The sequence below is a fragment of the Rhinatrema bivittatum genome, chromosome 12 (genome assembly GCF_901001135.1).
Source record: "Rhinatrema bivittatum chromosome 12, aRhiBiv1.1, whole genome shotgun sequence".
Taxonomy (NCBI): Eukaryota; Metazoa; Chordata; class Amphibia; order Gymnophiona; family Rhinatrematidae; genus Rhinatrema; species Rhinatrema bivittatum.
Window position 1 is genome coordinate 34360615 of NC_042626.1, and position 19902 is coordinate 34380516.

Sequence of the window (19902 nt, forward strand, 5' to 3'; positions counted from 1 at the left end):
CTATATTTCTTCCACTTTTGTTTACCTTTCTCTTTTTTCATAGTTGTTATCCCTTGTTAACAATTTTCATTGTTATTAATGTTAAATGTATTTGACAAAGGTAACTTTTTTCCTGCATCTCCTGTTTTAATGTAAACCGGTATGATTTGTATATTATACAAGAATGTCGGTATATAAAAATTAAAAATAAACAAACAAACAAATAAATAATCAACTCCCCTTCTCTTCTTAAACCTATTTTAAAAACTTTACATGAGCTCAGCCAGACCTGGCTGAGTACAAGAACGGTCTCCAGCTGCAGGAGGAGAGAGTAAATACCATCACCGTCGTGCTCGCCTTCCTGCACCCACTTGCCATTCAGTTGGGATTTTTTTTGGTTTTTTTTTTAAACAGCTAAGTCCATTCCAGCTCAAAGGCCAGCTACAGACCAAGGCACTCATCTGAGGGACCACGGAAATCACCTCAGGAATTCTCAAATGGGGGAGGGACCATTCAAAATCACTGCAGGAGAGCGGGGCGAATTAAACTTCCTTGTTTCTTCCTCCTATAAAACTTGAAGCAATGCCCAGTAGGGAGATGCACGTCCATCATCTGCTGGAGATGGAGAATACTGGCAGGCTGTCACTGCAGGGGTATAAATACTGTAACGACAGTTTGCTCCGTCTCCATCTGCTGGTAGAGGTGATTAACCCACTAGTCCTGAATCCATCTGTCTAGATGCTAGGAAATCAGATGATTCGCCATAATCCTCTTGGAAGTACCTAAACAAACAATTCCTAACCCATCTGCTAAGAAGACACAGCTTCAGCGTTAGGGTAAGCCCTTCACCCAGAATATAAAAAAAATTTGTGTTCCATATTTGAATATTATATTTGGTAGCTTTGCCAAGATCGCAGGCCTGTATTGATGGCTGGAAATCAAATCTATATCTGAATCTGTGGGAAGATGATAGGAAAAAGATTTGAGGGGGATGCATACAAAATTTCATTTACACTAGGAGGGTTGAACTGATGGTTTGGCTTTTCCATTGCACTTATAGAAACCCTCTGTTTTATGTTACATTTTCTCTGGGCTCTTCAAGGTTATGTTGGCGAGGATGTGAATGTGAAGGGTCTTATTTGAATATGTGGTAGGAACATCCAGCCATAGCATCCTTTTGCGAGAGCACTGGGAGAGAAACAACCAATTACCTTTTTTTTCTCTCCCACTTCACTTTCATTCCAGGCCCTCACCCTACCCGCCTTCTGAATTTAAGAACCATAACTGCAGCACTTGCTAAAGGGAATGTGCCGGTATCACATTAATGCAACAGCTGTTAACCTGGTTCCGTCTAACTCTCAAAGCTGCTTCTGTTTCACTGTTCATGGCAGTGATAGATCATTTCAGACTGCAAGGGAAACTCAAACCCACAAAACCAAATAGTTGTCTCTCTCTTGATTTGGCATAGTTCCTACAATTCTTTTTCCATTTCCTGCCCTGCTCACACTAATTGCTGACACCCACAGAATCCTTGTCAGCTTAACGAGCACGCCTCCTTGTTCAGGCAGTGCTGAAGATAGTAGCCATTGAGGACAGGCGGTTTTGGGAACAGCTGTCTTCCAGCTACTGCCTGCTTCTGGGACAGGTGTGTGTAACAACAGTCTGGAAGTTGATTTGCTTCATAACAAAAATATGTGACTGTTTCACATTAAAAGCAGCCAACAAGTAAAATTATGAATCTCAGTAATAAAGTAAATGAAGAGCAGAATATTTTCTGGACAGAATTTTAAAGCAGTGATCTTTTTATTGCACACAGAAAAATTGTTGTTTTGTTGTATGTTTGAAACTTTACCAGTACCAGTTAAAGGTCCAAGATCCTTTCAATTACTAAATGAATAAGTTTCGAGAAAAATGGAAACTGAGCCATTTAACAGAGTGAAAATATAATGTCCTAAACTTTTTTTATCCCCTGTTTTGAGATCAGGATTTTGTTCACCTATCACTCAGAAGTTGAGCCATTATTCAGACTTTATTCTTCCGTCTCTCACAACAGGATGTGAAACAGATGGGTTGTATTTTGGCTCCATCCAAATAGTCTCAGATGATATCAACGGTCTCTCTCGCCACTGTGTGCAGTCTTTGGGTGGTGGTGGGGGGGGGGGGGGGGGAGAGAGTTATTTTGGATATTCAAGTTATATGGAATGAAGAAGTAAAGTTGGAAATCATCAGCAACAAAACTAAAATTTCCATCTTGAAGTTCTGGAAAGCTAAAACATTTGCTTGCTGCTTCTGAAGGTCACTAAAACAACTCAAAAAGGGACAGGAGACAGGAATCTAATGCTCCAGACAGGTCTAGCTGAGTATTATTCTAATAATGTACTTTTAAGCCCTTTGCAGTTCATCCACTGTATGACAGATTTGATGAACCTGAGTCTGATTTCATGAAGATGTGCAAAATTAGTCCATGTCACTAAAATTCAAAAATAAATGTTGTTCATTTTGGATCAGTTTCCATCTATTTTATTACTCAAATTAGCATAAACTCTGGATTGGGGCATCCCTAAAGAAATCAGGAAGTAGGAGAAAGAAAGTTATGAAGGAGATTTTTAACAAAAACATTTAATATTTAGCAATAGTGGTAAGTAAGTAAAATACACAAGAGGCACAGAGTTTAATTTAAGAATACTAAAACATTCAAGCAACAAAAGCAGATATTGCAGACAATTAGACAGATATGCAGGCCGATACTGTAAAAAAATGCAGGAGAGCCGGCGCTCCGTGTTGAGCACCCGCTCTCCCGACATGCGCTCAGGCACCTTTCCTGGGCGAGTGATTCTCTATTTCAATGAGGGGTCACGCTAATAAGGAGGTGCTAGGGACAACAGCTCATCCCTAATGCCTCCTTATTAGTGAGAAGATAGCTGTCAGTGGGTCCCAACAACCAATGCTCTATTTTATTGGTACCGGTTTCCGAACCCACTGACAGCAACGGGTTAGGAAAATGGACACTAGTAAAATTGAGCATCTGTTTTTCTAACCTGCTGACCGGCGGACAGATTTATTTATTTTTTATTTTTGGTTCCTCTGACAATATCACTAGGATATTAAGTCAGAAGGTGTACAGAAAAGCAGTATTTTCTGCTTTTCTGTACACTTTTCCTGGTTATTTAGAATGTAATGCCATTGGGTAGGCATTAATTTCTGAGAGTAAAATGTGCAGCTTGGCCAACATTTTACTTTCAGTATCCCAGGCAACTAACTAATAGGCTCATCAACATTTATTTTTATTTATTTATTTTTAATTTTTCTATACCGAAGTTCCTGTACGAATACAGATCACACTGGTTGACATGATAACAACAAAATTCGCTTAGGAGCGTTACATATAACAAATAACATATAACAAATAACAAATAACAAAGAGCAACATAACAAAGAAGGCATCAAAATATGAAAAGAATTTTAACTTAATATATAGTAAGCAGAACATATCCTATCGTATCAATTAACTTCTCGTAAATATGTATCGGTGGAAAGTTTTGGAAAGGTGGGTGGGAAACAAAGTGAGAGCCAATTAAGGTGGAAAGAGAGGGGGAATAAACAGTCGGGGGTTGCAAGAACTAGATTTCTGGAGCTTGGCCACGCGTTTTTGACTATTACCCCTTACAGTACAATCGGAAACGTGCAACCAGTCGCATGGTAAACGGTGCGCTTGGCCGAGTGCACTGTTCTGAATCGGCCTGATGGTGAGATGATTCTATTTGATTTATGACCCTGCTATAAAGAAAACTCCTACTAGCTCTGCCAGAGCAAATATATTTTTAGACCAAGTAATGCACACAAATTTTTTAAACTAAACATTTTTAAGAAAGTTATGCTCCCAAGTGTCCAAACCACTTTTCAAACAATCCGAATATATTGTGCTCACTGTCAAGCTGATGTCAGACATACCTGTCCAATACGAAGCATTACTCAACCAGAATTAGGTTTACAATTTTGCATTAAGACAATCAAAAGCACTTCTGTTCGCTATTAAGATGAGAATTGCGAGTTATAACACACAACATTGTGAAGACTGAATAACTTCACTACTTAAGAATGATAAACAAGCTTGTTTATTGATATTATAGTGCAAAGTCCTGAAAAAATGAATTCTTTGTAGGCTGCAATACCTGCTATTGGACCAAGTTAAGAATTATCCAATGTTATTATTATACATGAACTTGTAAGACCATACAGGATCCTTCTTCATTTACACTGAACAAATGTCTCATTAATACGTGACTATGTACCAAATTATTTTTCTCTGCTAAGTACCTATAGTATTACAAAATGTATATTTTTGCTAGCTGTGAAACCACATTTCCATCCTGGACATAAAAGTACAACTGCATCATCAAATCCCCAGTTTGTCACATTGTTGATAAGGTCACAGATTGTATGTACTGTATGTATTTTAGTTTGATATTTTCACATCCATCATCTTCTTTAGTCATGTCATCATCTAGCACACAAGGATAATTAAACAATTTTAACTGTAGGGCCTGATTTTAAAAAAGCACTTACTGGAGTAAATGGCTTTTGAAAATTGCTACAATAGTAGTTACAGTTACATGCATAACTCCTTTTGAAAATTAACCCCTTAGGGAGCAAGTTGTTCATGTCAAAACCCCTGGTGTTATAATGATCTAGCCAGTTATTATTTCTAAGACCTTCTATAATAGTACCTAACTGAAATTAAACTTATGGATCATCTGAATTAATAAAATGATTTGGTAAATAAAGCACCAACAAGTCCTGCTGAGGAACACAATAAACATTTGTCCCAATAAATGAATAGAGCACAGTGTTCAGACATTCAGAGATCTGAAATTCCTTGTACCCTTATCAAATGAAAAAATTATTAGTATTAAAATAGTCTATTTTCAAAACTGATTAAATTCTATCAGCAGCCCACAGTCTTGTCTTATGGTACACAGAATAGATGGAACAATAATTTTTAGGACAAATAAAGGAAAGGGTAGTTTTATTTTTGGATGTCTACCTCTGGGATCATGCTCATTGTGAAAAGGCAAGCAAAAGCTGCTCAATCTATTGTGTACTGTAATGAGTGTAAAATATAGTTCAAGAGTTTCAATGTGTTTCCTTTTGATCTGGGCCTTGAGAAGAAGGAAGTTCAGGAAAGAGAACTGGGAGCTCGTAAGCTCCAAAGCCGACTCCCTCCGCACCTAACAGAGGAGCCTAACTAAAGTGTCCTCACGAAGTCTCTGGTAAGTAGCGCATCAGTTAGCAGTACAGGGGCTCGGGGCGCTCTCTCAGCCCTTGACTCTGCAGGGGAATCAGCTGCAATGCCACGACCCTGAAATCACTTCCATGTGCTAAGACCCCCCACCCCCCTGTAGAAAAAGTGCTCCGAAAAGCATACTAGAGAGTAGCTGGGACCCGAGAACACAGTAAAACAGAGATAAGGGGAGGGCGAGAGCGCAGAGAAGAACACGGGGAAAGTGAGAAAAAGGAGATGAGGCGGCAGAGGGAAGGTGGCAGGAGCGCTGAGCAAAAGCGAGGATAGGAGTTAAAAGAGAAGGGGAGAAGCGTGAGGAAAGGGGGTAAGAGGAGTGACAGAGTGCCACCCTCGAGCAGAAGGCTCCAGGTTACCCCCACCGTGGGACGGGAGAGCCTGTACTCCATAGGACCGTTACCCGCCCGCCTCGGTCCTTCCCTGCCCTCGGACTCACCGCACAGCAGCAGCAGGAGGAGGATGCGCGTCTCCGCCATGATAGATCTGGGCAGTGAATGACGAGCGCGCCTGCGCACTATACAACCTTCTTCCCCTCCTCGCCCACCCGCGCGCGCGCCTCTCCCGGTTACCGTGGCGACGCTCCGGCTTGCTGGGCTGGAGGCCGGGGTACGGTTTCCATGGATACATCCAGGGCACGCAATACACGGGGAGCTAAGGATGCCAGTCTCTAACTGATGCGCTGCCCGGGTACCGGAGATACTGGTACCAAGGCCGTGATGCGTGAGGACAAAAGAATGCATTGCACGGATAAAAGGCAAGCTGGTTTATCCTGAACCCCGGGGCCAGGGTTCAGGGATGTTGGTTTATAGTGCATGGCATGAATGCATTCCAGGATTTCTGAGTTTCTATGGATGTAAAATGCATGAGGTCAAGGATGATAGGTTTTTATGATGGTATACAGTGGTTTTCACTCTGGTTCTCAAGGACCATCCAGACAATTAAGTTTAAAGGATATCCATGGTGGATAGGTATACAATAGGAGCAGACAGAGCCATAGCCAGACACTTTAGCTAAGTGAAAAAGTGAGTTCTCAACCTGTATGCAACAAAGACAGATCGTTGTCGTGACGGAGTGCCACCAGCCAGACTAGCCATCACATCCCCAGAGTCAACATCAGCACATGTGGCTGGACGCTACCAGCCTCTGAGTGCCATGTCTCTTGTCGTTATTTATAGGGACCTTGGAGGGAAATCCCCTGCGGCCCCTGATGATGTCAGCAACCAGGACCTATACCGAGGCAATGTTTCAAACACAACTTGCCTCAGCCTCAAGTCCAGCTACACTACTGTAGTGCATGTTGCTTCCCAGCATTCCTGTCTTGTTCCAGCTTGTCTTCGGTCTTCGTCAAGCTTGTCCTCAGTTTCGTTATCCACCTATGCTTGTCCTTGTCTCCCTGCCCTGCCTATCCCCTTGTCTCTCCCCTCAGACAGATACCTGGCTTTGATCCCTGTTTGGACAATGAATACGATTGACCTCTGACCACTGCCTGGACCTTGGATATGATGGATAAGCTGAGCTCACTTGGCTTAGAGGAGCAGGAGCAGTGTTGGCACTCAGCAGGATCTCCCAGCAAATGAGCAGAGCAAGGGCCAAAGAAGAATTGCAGGAGCACCTACCAGGTTGCACAATCGAAGAAAATCAGGACCACCCACTGGACCTGCATGGCTGAAAAGAAGAGCAGGAGCTGAGCCCCACCTGAAGGTCAGGAACATCCACCAAGCTGCGCAGCAGATGAGTGGACAGGCGGCAGCAGTAACAGGCAGAGGTCAGGGCAGGTACTAATCAGGTGGAGATGAAATCAAAGCTGTGGTCAGAGTAGGCCGTAATCAGACAGAATTGGAATTCAAGAAGAGGTCAGGCCAATGAGAGATCAGTCCGAGGGAACAAGAGCAAGAAAGGGACAAGGACAAGGACAAGGCAGAGACAATGACTGTAACAGGCAAGGCAAGGCAAGGTGAAGAACTAACAACCAATCCTGGCGAAGTAGGACAAACTGTTGTTGAGGCACCGGCATTTGGGAGCACAGGGTTTAAATATCCAAGGCTTGCCGACATCATCGACCTGTGCTGCTGCCAGGTTCTCGCCGCAGGGCTTATATTTGATGACAGGGCGAGCATGTGCATGCCTAGGGAAGGAGAGGGCAGTTCAAAGATGGCGGCATCCAGCCACGTTTCTGACTGCAGGACCCAGGGGTGAGTGAGGCCAGCTGCGGGTGCCACCGTGGACTGCCAAATGTTACACCAGAGGGGTGGTAGAAAAATCCCCGGATACGTCAAAACACTTCTCAAAACTCTCCAAAAAATTAAATCTGTCTTCCACCCTGCTGTTGACTGAGTGCAAGGTTCAAAAACAGGGATCCAGCCCTTCCTTCCAGGAGAGTTCTCAGTCAGGAACTGGTTCAGAAAGCAGAAGTAAATTAGCATCATTCCTCAAAAGTCCCAAAAATGAACCCCCTTGTGCGGGTTCTAATCCCTGCTACATGTATTTGGGAGGTTAATTCTGTGTTCTGCATGTGTGACTGAGATGAGGTATTCTGTTAGTGTGTAGATTCTGTGTAGGGATCTATATCAGCCTGGCTTATTTTGTGATCCTAATAGGAGGTGTATTGGTGTTTTGAGGCCTGGTGTAACATTTTCAGTGTTGTCTTTTCATAGGGAGGATTGTTACCATACTGTATTTGTTATTCAGTTTACTCATGGCTTTCTGAGAGCCAAACCCACACTCAACATGTGTTATAATAGATCTAATAAAAATAAATACATACGAAAGAATCCCACAGATTCAATATGTTCTAAACCTTTGGTTGAATTGTTGAGCTTTATTCAAGCTGAAGCAGTTTGGCCTCCATTCTAAGGTCTTTTTCCTTCTTTTTCTTTTCTGAATTGTATATTAAGTCTGTGGGACTCTTTTTTTATTAATTTTTTAAATTTATTTATTGAGTCCTTTCCTTTATTTTGTGGTGATTCATAATAGATCTAATACCATATGGGTTACAAGAAGCCATTTTTGCAGGGTTTTCTGGTTGGCATCACAGTACTGCATGTAAATGCTGTTGCAAGTGTTATTTTTACCCCAAAATGTCCTTTTCATGTAGAATCTTTTAGTATACATGCCTAATGTTTAAATTTTGTGTGGGGAGGTCAGTCGGTTTGGGGTGGGGGGGGGGGGTAGGCTGTAAGGTTTGCCTAAGGTGCTTAATACCCTTGCACTGACCCTGTGCAAATGATACCTCTTACTGGACTAACTTAATACATTTGTGACTAAAATTCCAGAGTTCCTTTCCCTTCATTAGGTCATTAAGTTAGTGTTTTCTAATGGCTCCTGCAGCTGAGAGTTATTCAGATTTTGTAGGCAGAGCTTGGATCTTACTTTGAATCCAACCCAAAAATTAGAATGAATTTTCTCCTCCGAGCCTGTGCTACTAAGCCCAGCACTTATGTTCCTGTGCATGACTTCAGAGATTCTGCGAGCAGATGCCAAAATCTGGTCTGTAATTATCCACAGCTGAAACAAGGAAGAGGAGCTGCAGTCTGGGGTTTAAAGCCTTCATCCGATTTAGCCAAAAGATACTGTTTACCTATAATGACCAAGGGCCCAGGAGCAGTTGGCATGTTTGGTTCAGAGCCCGTATAGTTTTATTTATAGCTAAGTATTTCTTTCAAGAATTTGCACAGCTGTAGATTTCGAGATGCAGCTGGTCATTACAATTCCTTTAGTGACCATGCCAACATCCTTTCCATGTATCTTTCTTTCTCTCTCTCTTTGTCAAGCACAAACAGACGGAGCATATCAACTTGTTTCAACACTTTCTTTCCTCCACCCACTTTGCATCCGTTGTTCCCCAGCAGAGGATCCCAGAGTACACAAGTCACTTCAGTACCCTGGCCACTCCATTCATATGCCGTCCAGTCCACTAATGTTAGCAGGAAGACCCCCTTGTTAGCCAGTTTCTATATCATAGGAAACAATATTTTCAGATAAAAGAAACAAGAATACCAGTGGCATAGAATCTGTAGGCGAAGTGGGGAACCATATTCCCCTATTTCCCCCACTAATTGCCCTTAGATCTTAGGAGGGCTAGAAGTATTTTCCATGGGGAAGGAGAGGATAAACCAGCTTTGGCTTCACAGACAGGTAGATCTTCTATTGCTTGAACTATCAGTGATCAACTGAAATGAGAAGGAATGAGTGATCTGGAGACTGCACTTCTCTTTCACTCCTTTGTGCCCCACTCTCCATCTCTGCCTGAAACGCACCAGTATGAAGAAATGCAGTCAAGCTCACAGCAGCAGCACGAGCAGATGGCATGGTTAAGTTACTGTGCAGGGTCCTCATCATTAGATTTTAATTAAAAAGTCTCCAAATTAAGTTGGGAATAGGGTTTAGAATTCCATGCAAGGAGCAGACACAAAATGTTTCCCCCCTGCCCTGTTCCTCCAACACTTCTGCCCAAAGCCTGATTTTAATCAATGATGTAGCATCTGATCATTTTGGATCTATTAATTCACTGTAATCAGGACAGATTGAGACGCTGGCCAGGAAACAGACAACTACTATCTCTAATGATTAATGAGTGACAGACTGCAGCTGAGATGAGCATATCCATATCCAATCTTTAATCCCATCTCTCCCTCCCCACTCCACCTCCAGCTCCTCCTGTTTGTTAGACACAGAGGAGTCAATGTAATAAAACCCATGCTAAAACTGGAGTGAAATTTTAGTCCAGGTTTTACTTAACAAATGCGTTAAAAACAGGGGTCTCTGTGGGATGCAGTAAGCTAAAGGGATGCAAATGGAGCAAGAGTGAAAAAAAGCATGCTAAAATGTGAGTGAACCTGAAAAATCCGCACTAATACAGAAAATTGCTTTGAAACAGGAATAAGGAGGTAGAGTTTGAAGTTGGGAGTGTGACCAAAATGACCGTGCATGCAAGATTGGCACTGGGCATCCCAACTTGGGTACAATCTCACATGCAAGGCATTTGAGCAGGGCAAGGCATGCCAAGTGAAATCAAAAGGGTAAGCTCTCTAGGCCAGGCACCTTCAGCATTAGAGTATGCACCTTGTTGCTATGCATCCCTGATGACTGTTGTTGCCCATTCCAGAGAGCTTACCCTTAGATTTCATTTGGCATGTCTTGCCCAAATGCCTTACATGCAAGATTGTGCCCAAGTTGGGATGCCCAATGTCAGTCTTACATACTTGGCCATTTTGGTCACCACCCTTCCAACTTCAAGCACTCACCTCCTGTCTCCTGTGTCTTGTTAACTCTTCACCCAGAGGTGGAATAAAAGTTAACTCACATTTCTGGTGGCTATGATATTCTATTGCCAGGGCTTAATTTGAGGGGGAATGGCCGGGAACGGAGTTCCACCACTTCTTTTCAGAATTAAGAGGCAGAGCAGCAAGGATGTTCTGCTCCAGCTCATCTCCTCAAAGCAGCCTGCAGGGAAGAAGAGAGGGAAGGGGTGAGATTGATGGGTGAAAGATGGCTGGGCATTGTGCACTGCTGGGGATTAGGAATGAAGGATCACTGCGATAAAGAGAAAAAAAGAGAATGAAGAATATATTTGTATAATGTGTGGTTGTGAGAGAGGGAGAGAGTCCTCCCCCAGCCTTGGCCTCACTCATTACCTCTTCTCCACTCCACAGTTCCACTTCCTTTCCTTCTACAAATTAAGCCCCGTTTCTTGCTGTGCCCGTGTGGTAGTGTTTAGTTGTTTATATCACACTGGGCACAGCAATAGAATAACTTTGGCCACCAGAAATGTGAATTTACTCTACCTCATACCAAAAAGGAGTTACATTTCCAGCATAAGCTCTATGGAGCTTGCACCTACAGCTGAACAAAACATAAGGTCTCTGGGGAATGCACTTTCAGCTGAATAGTATGCACTTTGGGGATGTACATCCTCCCCAGAGAACTTAGGCATTGTTCAGCAGTACCTTCCAGCTCCAGAAAACTTAATGTTAGAAATCTATGTTCTTCCTGGGTCTAAAGTGGAGTACCTCACTGGACACAACTATAGACAACATTGGTCACCAGAAATATGAGTTTGCTCCACCTCAGTCTCAGGAATTAAATATCCAATGCAAGCATTCTGAAGTAGGCACTGGTCACAGGTTTTCTTTGCTATCCTGAACAGTGCTAAAATGTGTACTGTTCAGCTATTGGTACCTACCCAGACAACCTATGCTTTGTTCTTCTACTGTAGGTGGCTTCACCAGAGAGCTTATTATTTTATTTTACTTATCATTCCTTGTCAAAATGGACTTGAATGAGAGAATGAGATAACATGGATCAAACTGATGGAGGGAATGGCACTTTATATTAGAGAGAGCATTGAGTCAAACAGGATAAAAGTTCTGCAGGAAACAAAATGCAATGTTGAATCTTTATAGATTGAAATTCCAGTGAAAAAGGGAATAAAATAGTAGTGGGGGTGTATTACGTCCGCCTGGCCAGAATGAACAAACAGACAATGAAATGCTGAAAGAAGTTATGGAAGCTAACAAAGCAGCAGCACAGTAATGATGGGTGATTTCAATTACCCTAGTAATATTGGGTGAATGTCATATTAGGGCACGCTACTGAGTAAATTTCCTAGATGAAAAATTATTGCTTCATGGAGCAGCAAGAACCAACACGAGTGGAAACTATTTTAGCCCTAGTCATTAGTGGAACACAGGATTTGGTGTGAGACATAACCATGTTGGAGACACTTGACAATAGTGAAAACATGCTCAAATTTGACTTAATAATTGGAGGAAGGACACTAAAGAAACCTACTGCAACAGCATTTAACTGACTATGGTAAAATGAGGAAAATGATTAGGAAAAAACTGAAAGGAGCAGCTGCAAAGGTTGTTTCCAGGTATGGACCTTGTTAAAGATACCATCATGATAACGCAGACGAGATGAATTCCACACTTTAGAAAAGGTGAAAGAAAGGCTAAACTATTACTGACCTGGTTAAAAAGTGAGGTGAGCAAGGCTATAATAGCTAAAGGAACATCTTTTAAGAAATGGAAAAGGGATCTGAATAAAGAAAACAGGAAGCAGCATAAACACTAGCAAGTTAGATGCAAAGCACTGATAAGGAAGGCAAAGAGAGAATTTGAAAAGAAGCTTGCCGAGGAAGAAAAAACTTATAATAAAAACTTTTTTGGTACATTTGAGGTAAAAAGCCTGCAAGGGAGTCAGATGATCAAGGGGATAAAAGGGGCACTTAGAGGTGACGAAGGCATAACAGAGAGACTAAATTAATTCTTTGCTTTGCTCATCACTGAGGAAGATGTAATAGAGATACCCGTGCCAAAAATGATATTCAAAGGTGATGAGTCAGAGGAACTGAAACAAAGCTCAGTGACCCTGGAAGATGAAATAGTGCAAATCCCCTGGACCAGATCGCATACATCCCAGAGTGCTGAAAGAACTGAAACAATGAAATTGCAGAAATGCTATTGGTAATTTGTATATTATCATTCAACTTGTCTGTGGGACCTGAAGACTGGAGGGTTGCCAATGTAAGGCCAGTTTTTAAAAAGGGATCCAGGGGTGATCCAGGAAATTATAGACTAGCGAGTCTAACATCTGTGCCAGGCAACATTGTAGAAACAATCACGAAGAACAAAATTGCTGAACATGAAGATAGGCATAATTTAATGGCGCAAAGCCAACATGGATTTAGCCAAGGGAAGTCTTGCTTCACCAATTTTTGTGAGGTCATAAATAAATATGTGGATAAAGGTGAGCCAGTTGATATAGTGTATCTGGATTTCCTGAAAGCATTTGACAAAATCCCTCATGAGAGACTTCTTAGGAAATTAAAAGTCATGGGATAGGGGGCAGTGTCCTATTGTGGGTTGGCAACTGCTTAAAAGATAAAATAAAACAGAGAATAGGGCTGAATGGTAAATTTTCTCAATGGAGAAAGGTAAATAATGGACTGGGACCACTGCTTTTTAGTATTTATAAACAACCTGGAAATGGGGACAAGTGAGGTGATTAAATTTGCCGATGACACAAAATTATTCTTTATTAAATCACAAGAGGACTGTGAGAAATTGCAAAGAGAAACCTGCAAAACTGGGAGACTGGGCATACAGATAGCAAATGAAATTTAATTTGGACAAGTGCAAAGTGATGAACTTAGGGAAGAATAACCCAAATTATAGCTACATAATGCAAGGTTTCACATTAGGAGTCACCATTCAGGAAAATAATCTAGGTATCATCGTTGATAATGCATAGAAATCTTCTGCTCAGTGTGCAGCAGACGCCAAGAAAGCAAATAGAATGCTAGGGATTATCAGGAAAGGACTGGAGAATAAAACAGAGAATATCATAATGCTCCTGTATCGCTCTATGGTGCGACCTCAACTTGAGTATTGTGTACAGTTCTGATCATCACATCTCAAAAAAGATATAGCAGAATTAGAAAAGGTACAGAGAAAGTTGACCAAAATGATAAAAGGGATGGAACAATTCCCCTGTGAGGAAAGGCTAAAGAGGTTAGAACTCTTCAGCTTAGAGAAGAGACGGCTGAGGGGAGATATGATAGAGTTCTATAAAATAATGAGTGGAATGGAATGAGTAAATGTAAATCAGTTGTTTACTCTTTCAATAAGTACAAAGACTAGGGGACACACAATGAAGTTACTAGCTGATATATTTAAAGCTAATAAGAGAAAATATTGTTTTACTCAATGTACAAAAATCTCTGGAATTCTTTGCAGGGGATGTGGTGAAAGCTGTTAGTATAAAAAAGGTTTGGACAAGTTTCTAGAGGAAAAGTCTATAAACCATGATTAAGGTGGCATTGCAGAAATCCACAGCTTATCCCTGGGATAAGAAGCATGGAATCTATCTACCCTTTGGGATCCTGCCAGAATTAGCCACTGCTGGAAACAGAATACTGGGCTTGATGGACCTTTGATCTGACCCAGTACCAAACTCATATATAATGCCATTTTGGCAATGAATGCAAGTAAAGTCAAAGCATAAGCTCACTTGGGTGGGCACCTTCAGATGAAAAATATGCGCTTTGGCACTGTGCATCCAACTTTGGCATCCTGTTCAGCTGCAGGTGTCCCTCCTCTAGCCGATGGTGGCCACCCCAGAGAACTTATGCTTTGATTTTCATGCCATTCCTTGCCAAAATTGCCTTGGGTACAAGAATTTGCTCTCTGGAGTGAGTAGTTACAAAGTGAAAGCTCCTTGGGATGAACAACCCAACTTGGGTACAATCAGTATGTCAAAGTTGGGATACACTGCATTGGTGTACAGTTCAGCTGAAAGTGCCTTACCCAAGAGCTTACTGGAAATTAAACTCCTGAGTCTGAAGTGGAGTAAACTCACTTATGTAATGGACAAAATCCAGTCTGATTGAAGCAGCTAGACACTGCCACTCTGGGCGCAGCACTAGTATAACATGCCCACCAGAAATGCAAGTTAAGTTTTATTCCTTCTCTAACCCTTAAGTTAAATTTCTAGCGTAAAGAAAATGTGCTTTAAGGTGCCTGCCCTTTAATGCAACTCCCTGCATTGCTGGGGAATAGCTAATGCCTTCTTTTACATGGGATATGAATACATCCGTGCTAAGCATACCATGTGTTTCATAACATGGGGTTTATTGACACTGAAATCCATATTACATATCTGAGTCAAAAAAATCCCTGTGCTACATCAAGTGTAAAATCCCATGGTATTGGCCAGTTAGGACAGAGTTCTATTCTTTCTGACATTTCCATCAATTTATTACTTAATTTTGGTCAGTTTTTTATAATCTCCTAAATCGTTATTGTTTCCATTTCAGGAGCACTTTTGCTTTTTATTTTTCCTAATTTAATCCCTCTGATGAGGTCATTATGCTCAGGAGTACTGTTCCAGAGCATTTCTGTCATGGGCATCAGCATAGAGGAGCCTTTTATAATATCACAGTACTTTCTCAGTTTTCCAAACTGTTCTCTTTCTCAGCAGGCAGCCACAATCATACATTTCTGAGACTTCACTCCTTTCTCTACTAATTGCTGAGGGAAAAATAGTTGATGACTCAGTGTTATTAGAAGAGCTGCAAGGAAAGTGGTCAATGCAATAAATGAGATAAAGACCTGGCGTATCCAGTTTTCTCAAGACTGTCTCTCTCTCTCTTTCTCTTGTTTTCTGCCACTTGGGTGGATAAGCACACCAATTCCCATTGCCTAAAACCACACCAGCTCCTGCCCCCACCCCAACTGAATTTTCAACCCTTTTGCCACCACCAAGTGATTAAATCACCGAGAATGACATTGTCTTCCTAGGCTAGAAACCCAGTTGGAAACAAAAGCAATTTATATTACTCTGGATTTCTCAGTAACTAGATTGATTCTTTATGGCTCTTCCAGGTTTGTGCAGAGCAGCATCACAACTTTCAATGAATCACGGGGGTCTGAAAGCCGAGATGGTCATGTCATTCCCTGCCACATGAAATACTTTTGTCTAAAAAAGCTTTAGAAAAATATCAGTGCTAAAGAGGTCAAGAGCCGAGAGTAATTTTCATCATTTTTTTTTTTTAGTTTGAGAGACTCCCCTTTAAAAACATCTTTTTTTTTTGTCTCGTTGTTAGCAAAAGCTATGTAGAGATTCACTATAGATGGAAGTGACTAGATTCACACTCTGCTTGAAAAACTGTGATTCTAAATATTATAACCCCCGCTGTTCTCAGTCCTGTACCTGAGATACTGTCGGAACACAGAGGGGAAAAAAAAAAACTTGTGAAGGATTGCTTTCCAAACCAGATTGCCTGAAAGTTGCAAGCTTATCACCCTACTTTACTACTCAGTGTCAGAGAAGAGAAATCTTGTGCTGTTTCTCGCCTCCTCCCTCTCCCCCAACCTCCTCCCTTCTCATGGTGACAAAATACGGTTCTAACACAGTGAAGTATCAGTGCAGGTGTTGAAGTTATGACATCAGTGGGAATGACTCAAGCTTGAGCTTATCTCTTGTGAGCAAGAATCGTGCATTTTGTGATTTCTGAGCCAGGTTTGAAGTGGGCTCCATCACTCATAAGTAGCACTCTTACTGGGATTGATCGGTCTGGAGTATGGATTCACCAAGATCTTTATCCATCCTTTGTTAGCTAGACTTAGCGTTGCCTCCTCACTCCCGGTCAACCCAAAAAAACCTGAGACAGGTCAGATTTTGCCCTATTGTGCGCATTGTGCTGTAGTCCTTGCTTTTCGTAGGGAACTTAGAACCACTTCTCCATTCATGTAGAGGGGTAAATTCAGACTGGATCAGCTGGTTGACTTGGGAGTCATGGAAATCCTAACTGGGCTATCCCAAGGTTAGGTCACTCATGCACAGGATCCCATCCGACTTGAGCAGACAGCCTAGCAGAAAAAGCTCCTCATTCTAAATGAGTGTCAATAATTAACATAGAGCACTCAACCAATCGAAGGTGATGTCCTTATGCATCACCAACTAAAAAAAATAATTGTGGAGTAGCTAATTGGAGTTCTGCATTTGTAGAGGTTTTCATTTGTGAATCACTTCACTTTCCCAGAGCAGAGAAAACAAAGCAGGGTTACCAACATCACTACAGGAGTGATGTTGAAGGATTCAGCCTTCAACCAGCAAGTCAGTAAAGGAAGGCACACACAGCAGGGGCAGCTCTCTAGGTAAGATAGATTAAAACAGTGGGAAAGGTAAACTGGATGAAGAAAACAAGCTGACAAAATATGAACATAATATTTACATTGTCTACTCTTGGGAGGAGACGTGAGATCGGATCATAGCAGTCCGAACAGCAATAACAGGAAAAGGGTATTGATGTTATCAAAAGGTTGGATAGTAAGGACAGCAAAGAATTTTCCATTGGAAAAGCTGCCAAATAAACCTGACCCTAGATGCAGAGATAAATATTTACTATGGAGTGGCTGTCTCTTGCTCTGCTGCACCCACCCCAAAAGAAAACATTCATGTATAACCCATATTTGCAGAGAAAAACACCAGCTTAACAATTTACATTTTATTCCTTATTTTGAGCTGCCTCCTCTCTTTCTATCTGCTTTCCCTTAGTAATTTTCCAGCACACACAATAGTGCCTGGCCTGGTCTTTCCCATGTGCTTCTGCTATGCAACTTCTTCCCCACCCTAGAGAATCCTAAATCTCCTGCCAGAAGAGCCCAGCTGATCTAGGCTGTTTGAAAGGTCTTTGTACTGAAAAAAAAAAAACCAAACCCTCCCTCTCCAAATGCTTTACAAGAGGACCTGAAAAACCTGGGACATGGAGCCAAGTAGTCCCCCTAACCCCAGGCTAATCATGTTGCAAAAATTTGCGCATTGCAATCACAGGTCCCAATGCAGAACACGGCCAGTGCACAACCAGAATTCTAGACTCAGACATCGAACAGCTAGAAAAGAACGCAGTACAACACTGCACAGTTACGACACAGCCAGATCAGCACAGCACCAACGCTGACCCTGTAGGATCTATATGTAGAAAGGAATTTAGGGTTTTCTCCCTTCCCTTGCACAGCATTGTGGGATACTAGTCATTTTCAGGAATGTGGCAGAATTACAGATGCTTGGTTTGATGCCAATATGCTGATTAAAGCAAAAGAGCATCATCTCTGCCTGGTAAAGATCTCTCTGACTCTCACAGGCTAAAGCGAATTGTCAGCCTGTACAGTCTCTTAAATTCCTTACGATGTTCACATTCTGAAAACCATATCTGCCTCATATTCACTGGAGAGTCCATAAACCGCATGCATCATCAACTAATCCCATCTCTGCCTGTCTCTGCTTGGTATCCACAGGGGGGAAAAAATGGGGATTAAAGGACAACGGATCATTACCACCTACCTGGTGGGGGGTGATTTTCTGCCAGGTCACGTCAAGTCACTGGCATGGAACCTGCTAGAAATTGCATCCTTCTCCTCATGGCAGCTGGCATGGAAGATAGAGACAGAACGTTCCCCAGCTTCTACCTAAACCATGTTTAAGACAATTTGGTAAAGATAATATTTTGACAGGCGGAGTGGGACTTGATAAGGAAGAGGGGAATGTCGTGCTGCAGTATTTGTCCTGGATGCTTTCCCTTTGCCATATGAACACTGGGGTCCAGATAGCACTGTGCCTGCTTCTGAAACCTGACCAGACAACAGTACGAACCAACACCAAAATCCGAGACATGTCTTTGATGCTGTACTTTCCGTAATCTGTACCTTTACCATTTTTATTTTTTCCTTTCGTTTCCTGCCCTACGTAAACCATTCTGTACATTACTTTGGCTACAAATGTAAAATTGACATGCCAATAAAGTTCTTTGAATCTGACTCCTTCAGCAGGATTTTCTAGCATTACAGCTCCACCCTCTGGCAGATTAGTAACTCTGAAATGTTTTCAGCAACACCACAATAAATGTACAATCATATCTCTGTATCTGACTTTCCAATAAACGTTAACTATGAAATACTTAACGATATCAGGTCACCAGCCATTTTCAGGAGTATAAGAGCAGTGGCTCTGCTTCCCTATTCTAGCTGGATTTTACTCTTCCAGGTTCCACTAGGGTTTTGCCAACTGTCCTGATTTTTTCTGGACTGTACGGATTTTTGGGGTATTGTACTGAAAAAAGAGGGAGGGCTAAAATGCTGAGAGACGTCCTGATTTTAGCTCTCCAGTCGCAGGTTAGCATCCGAGCCTCCCCTGCGATTACACTATACAGTGCGCGCTTTGGTAGCTACGCTTTATTCACTATGCATTGGCTGTATTTATTCTGTATCCCTTGTACAGACTTCAGTCCACAGTTTAATCAGAGACCTAAACAAATTTAACAAATCAGTAGTTTGGCCTCCGGACTTGTAAAAAGTAAATGTTTTTCAGGATAAAGAAGTTTGAGAAATAGTGGTCAAGACATCAGGCTCATAAGAACATAAGAACATTAGAAATTGCCATGCTGGGTCAGACCAAGGGTCCATCAAGCCCAGCATCCTGTTTCCAATAGAGACCAAAACCAGGCCACAAGAACCTGGCAATTACCCAAACACTAAGAAGATCCCATGCTACTGATGCAATTAATAGCAGTGGATATTCCCTAAGTAAACTTGATTAATAGCCGTTAATGGACTTTTCCTCCAAGAACTTATCCAAAGGAATAGACTCAGGAGTAACATCAGAAAATATTCCTTCATAGAAAGAGTGGTGGATGCATGGAACCACCTCCCCTTGGAGGTGATAGAGGCAAAAACAATAACAGTTCAAGAAAACGTGGGACAAGTGCAGAGGATCATTACCTGCAAAGAAGTGAGAGACCAACTGGGGGTCTGTGGCACCACAGCAGGAAGGAAACTGGACAGACTGGATGGGTCCATATCTGCTATTATGACCTATGCATGTGCATAAACTCCTTCATTAAAGATATTAAAATGTTCGGAAATTTAACGGTTCAGAGTTGGCAAACCTAGATTCCAGTTCTAGAGAAATTCCACTCCTTCCTATGAGAGCATGCCCTCCCCCTTCATCTCATTTTCCCGTCACTCCTCCACGCTTATACCATCCCAAAACTGAAACCAGAAGTCAAGGGACTTGACTTCTGCAAATGCATGCTGATCTGCTCATAAATACCCTAAATCATGCAA

At 41.9% G+C, this 19902-nt stretch overlaps 1 protein-coding gene and 1 long non-coding RNA gene across 2 annotated transcripts in view; one reads left to right on the top strand and one right to left on the bottom strand.

The window, feature by feature from the left end:
- Positions 1-5769, bottom strand: part of JAM3 (junctional adhesion molecule 3) — a 59901-nt gene extending 54132 nt beyond the window's left edge. Inside the window, exon 1 of the mRNA XM_029573152.1 lies at positions 5715-5769. Coding sequence (XP_029429012.1) covers positions 5715-5754 — 40 coding nt within the window. The 5' untranslated portion in view covers positions 5755-5769. The remainder of the gene's footprint in view (positions 1-5714) is intronic.
- LOC115074056 lies at positions 5153-18597 on the top strand. The gene is made up of 2 exons (XR_003852177.1): positions 5153-5249; positions 18079-18597. It is a non-coding gene; the product is annotated as an uncharacterized LOC115074056 (long non-coding RNA).
- Positions 18598-19902: the final 1305 nt, after the last annotated feature.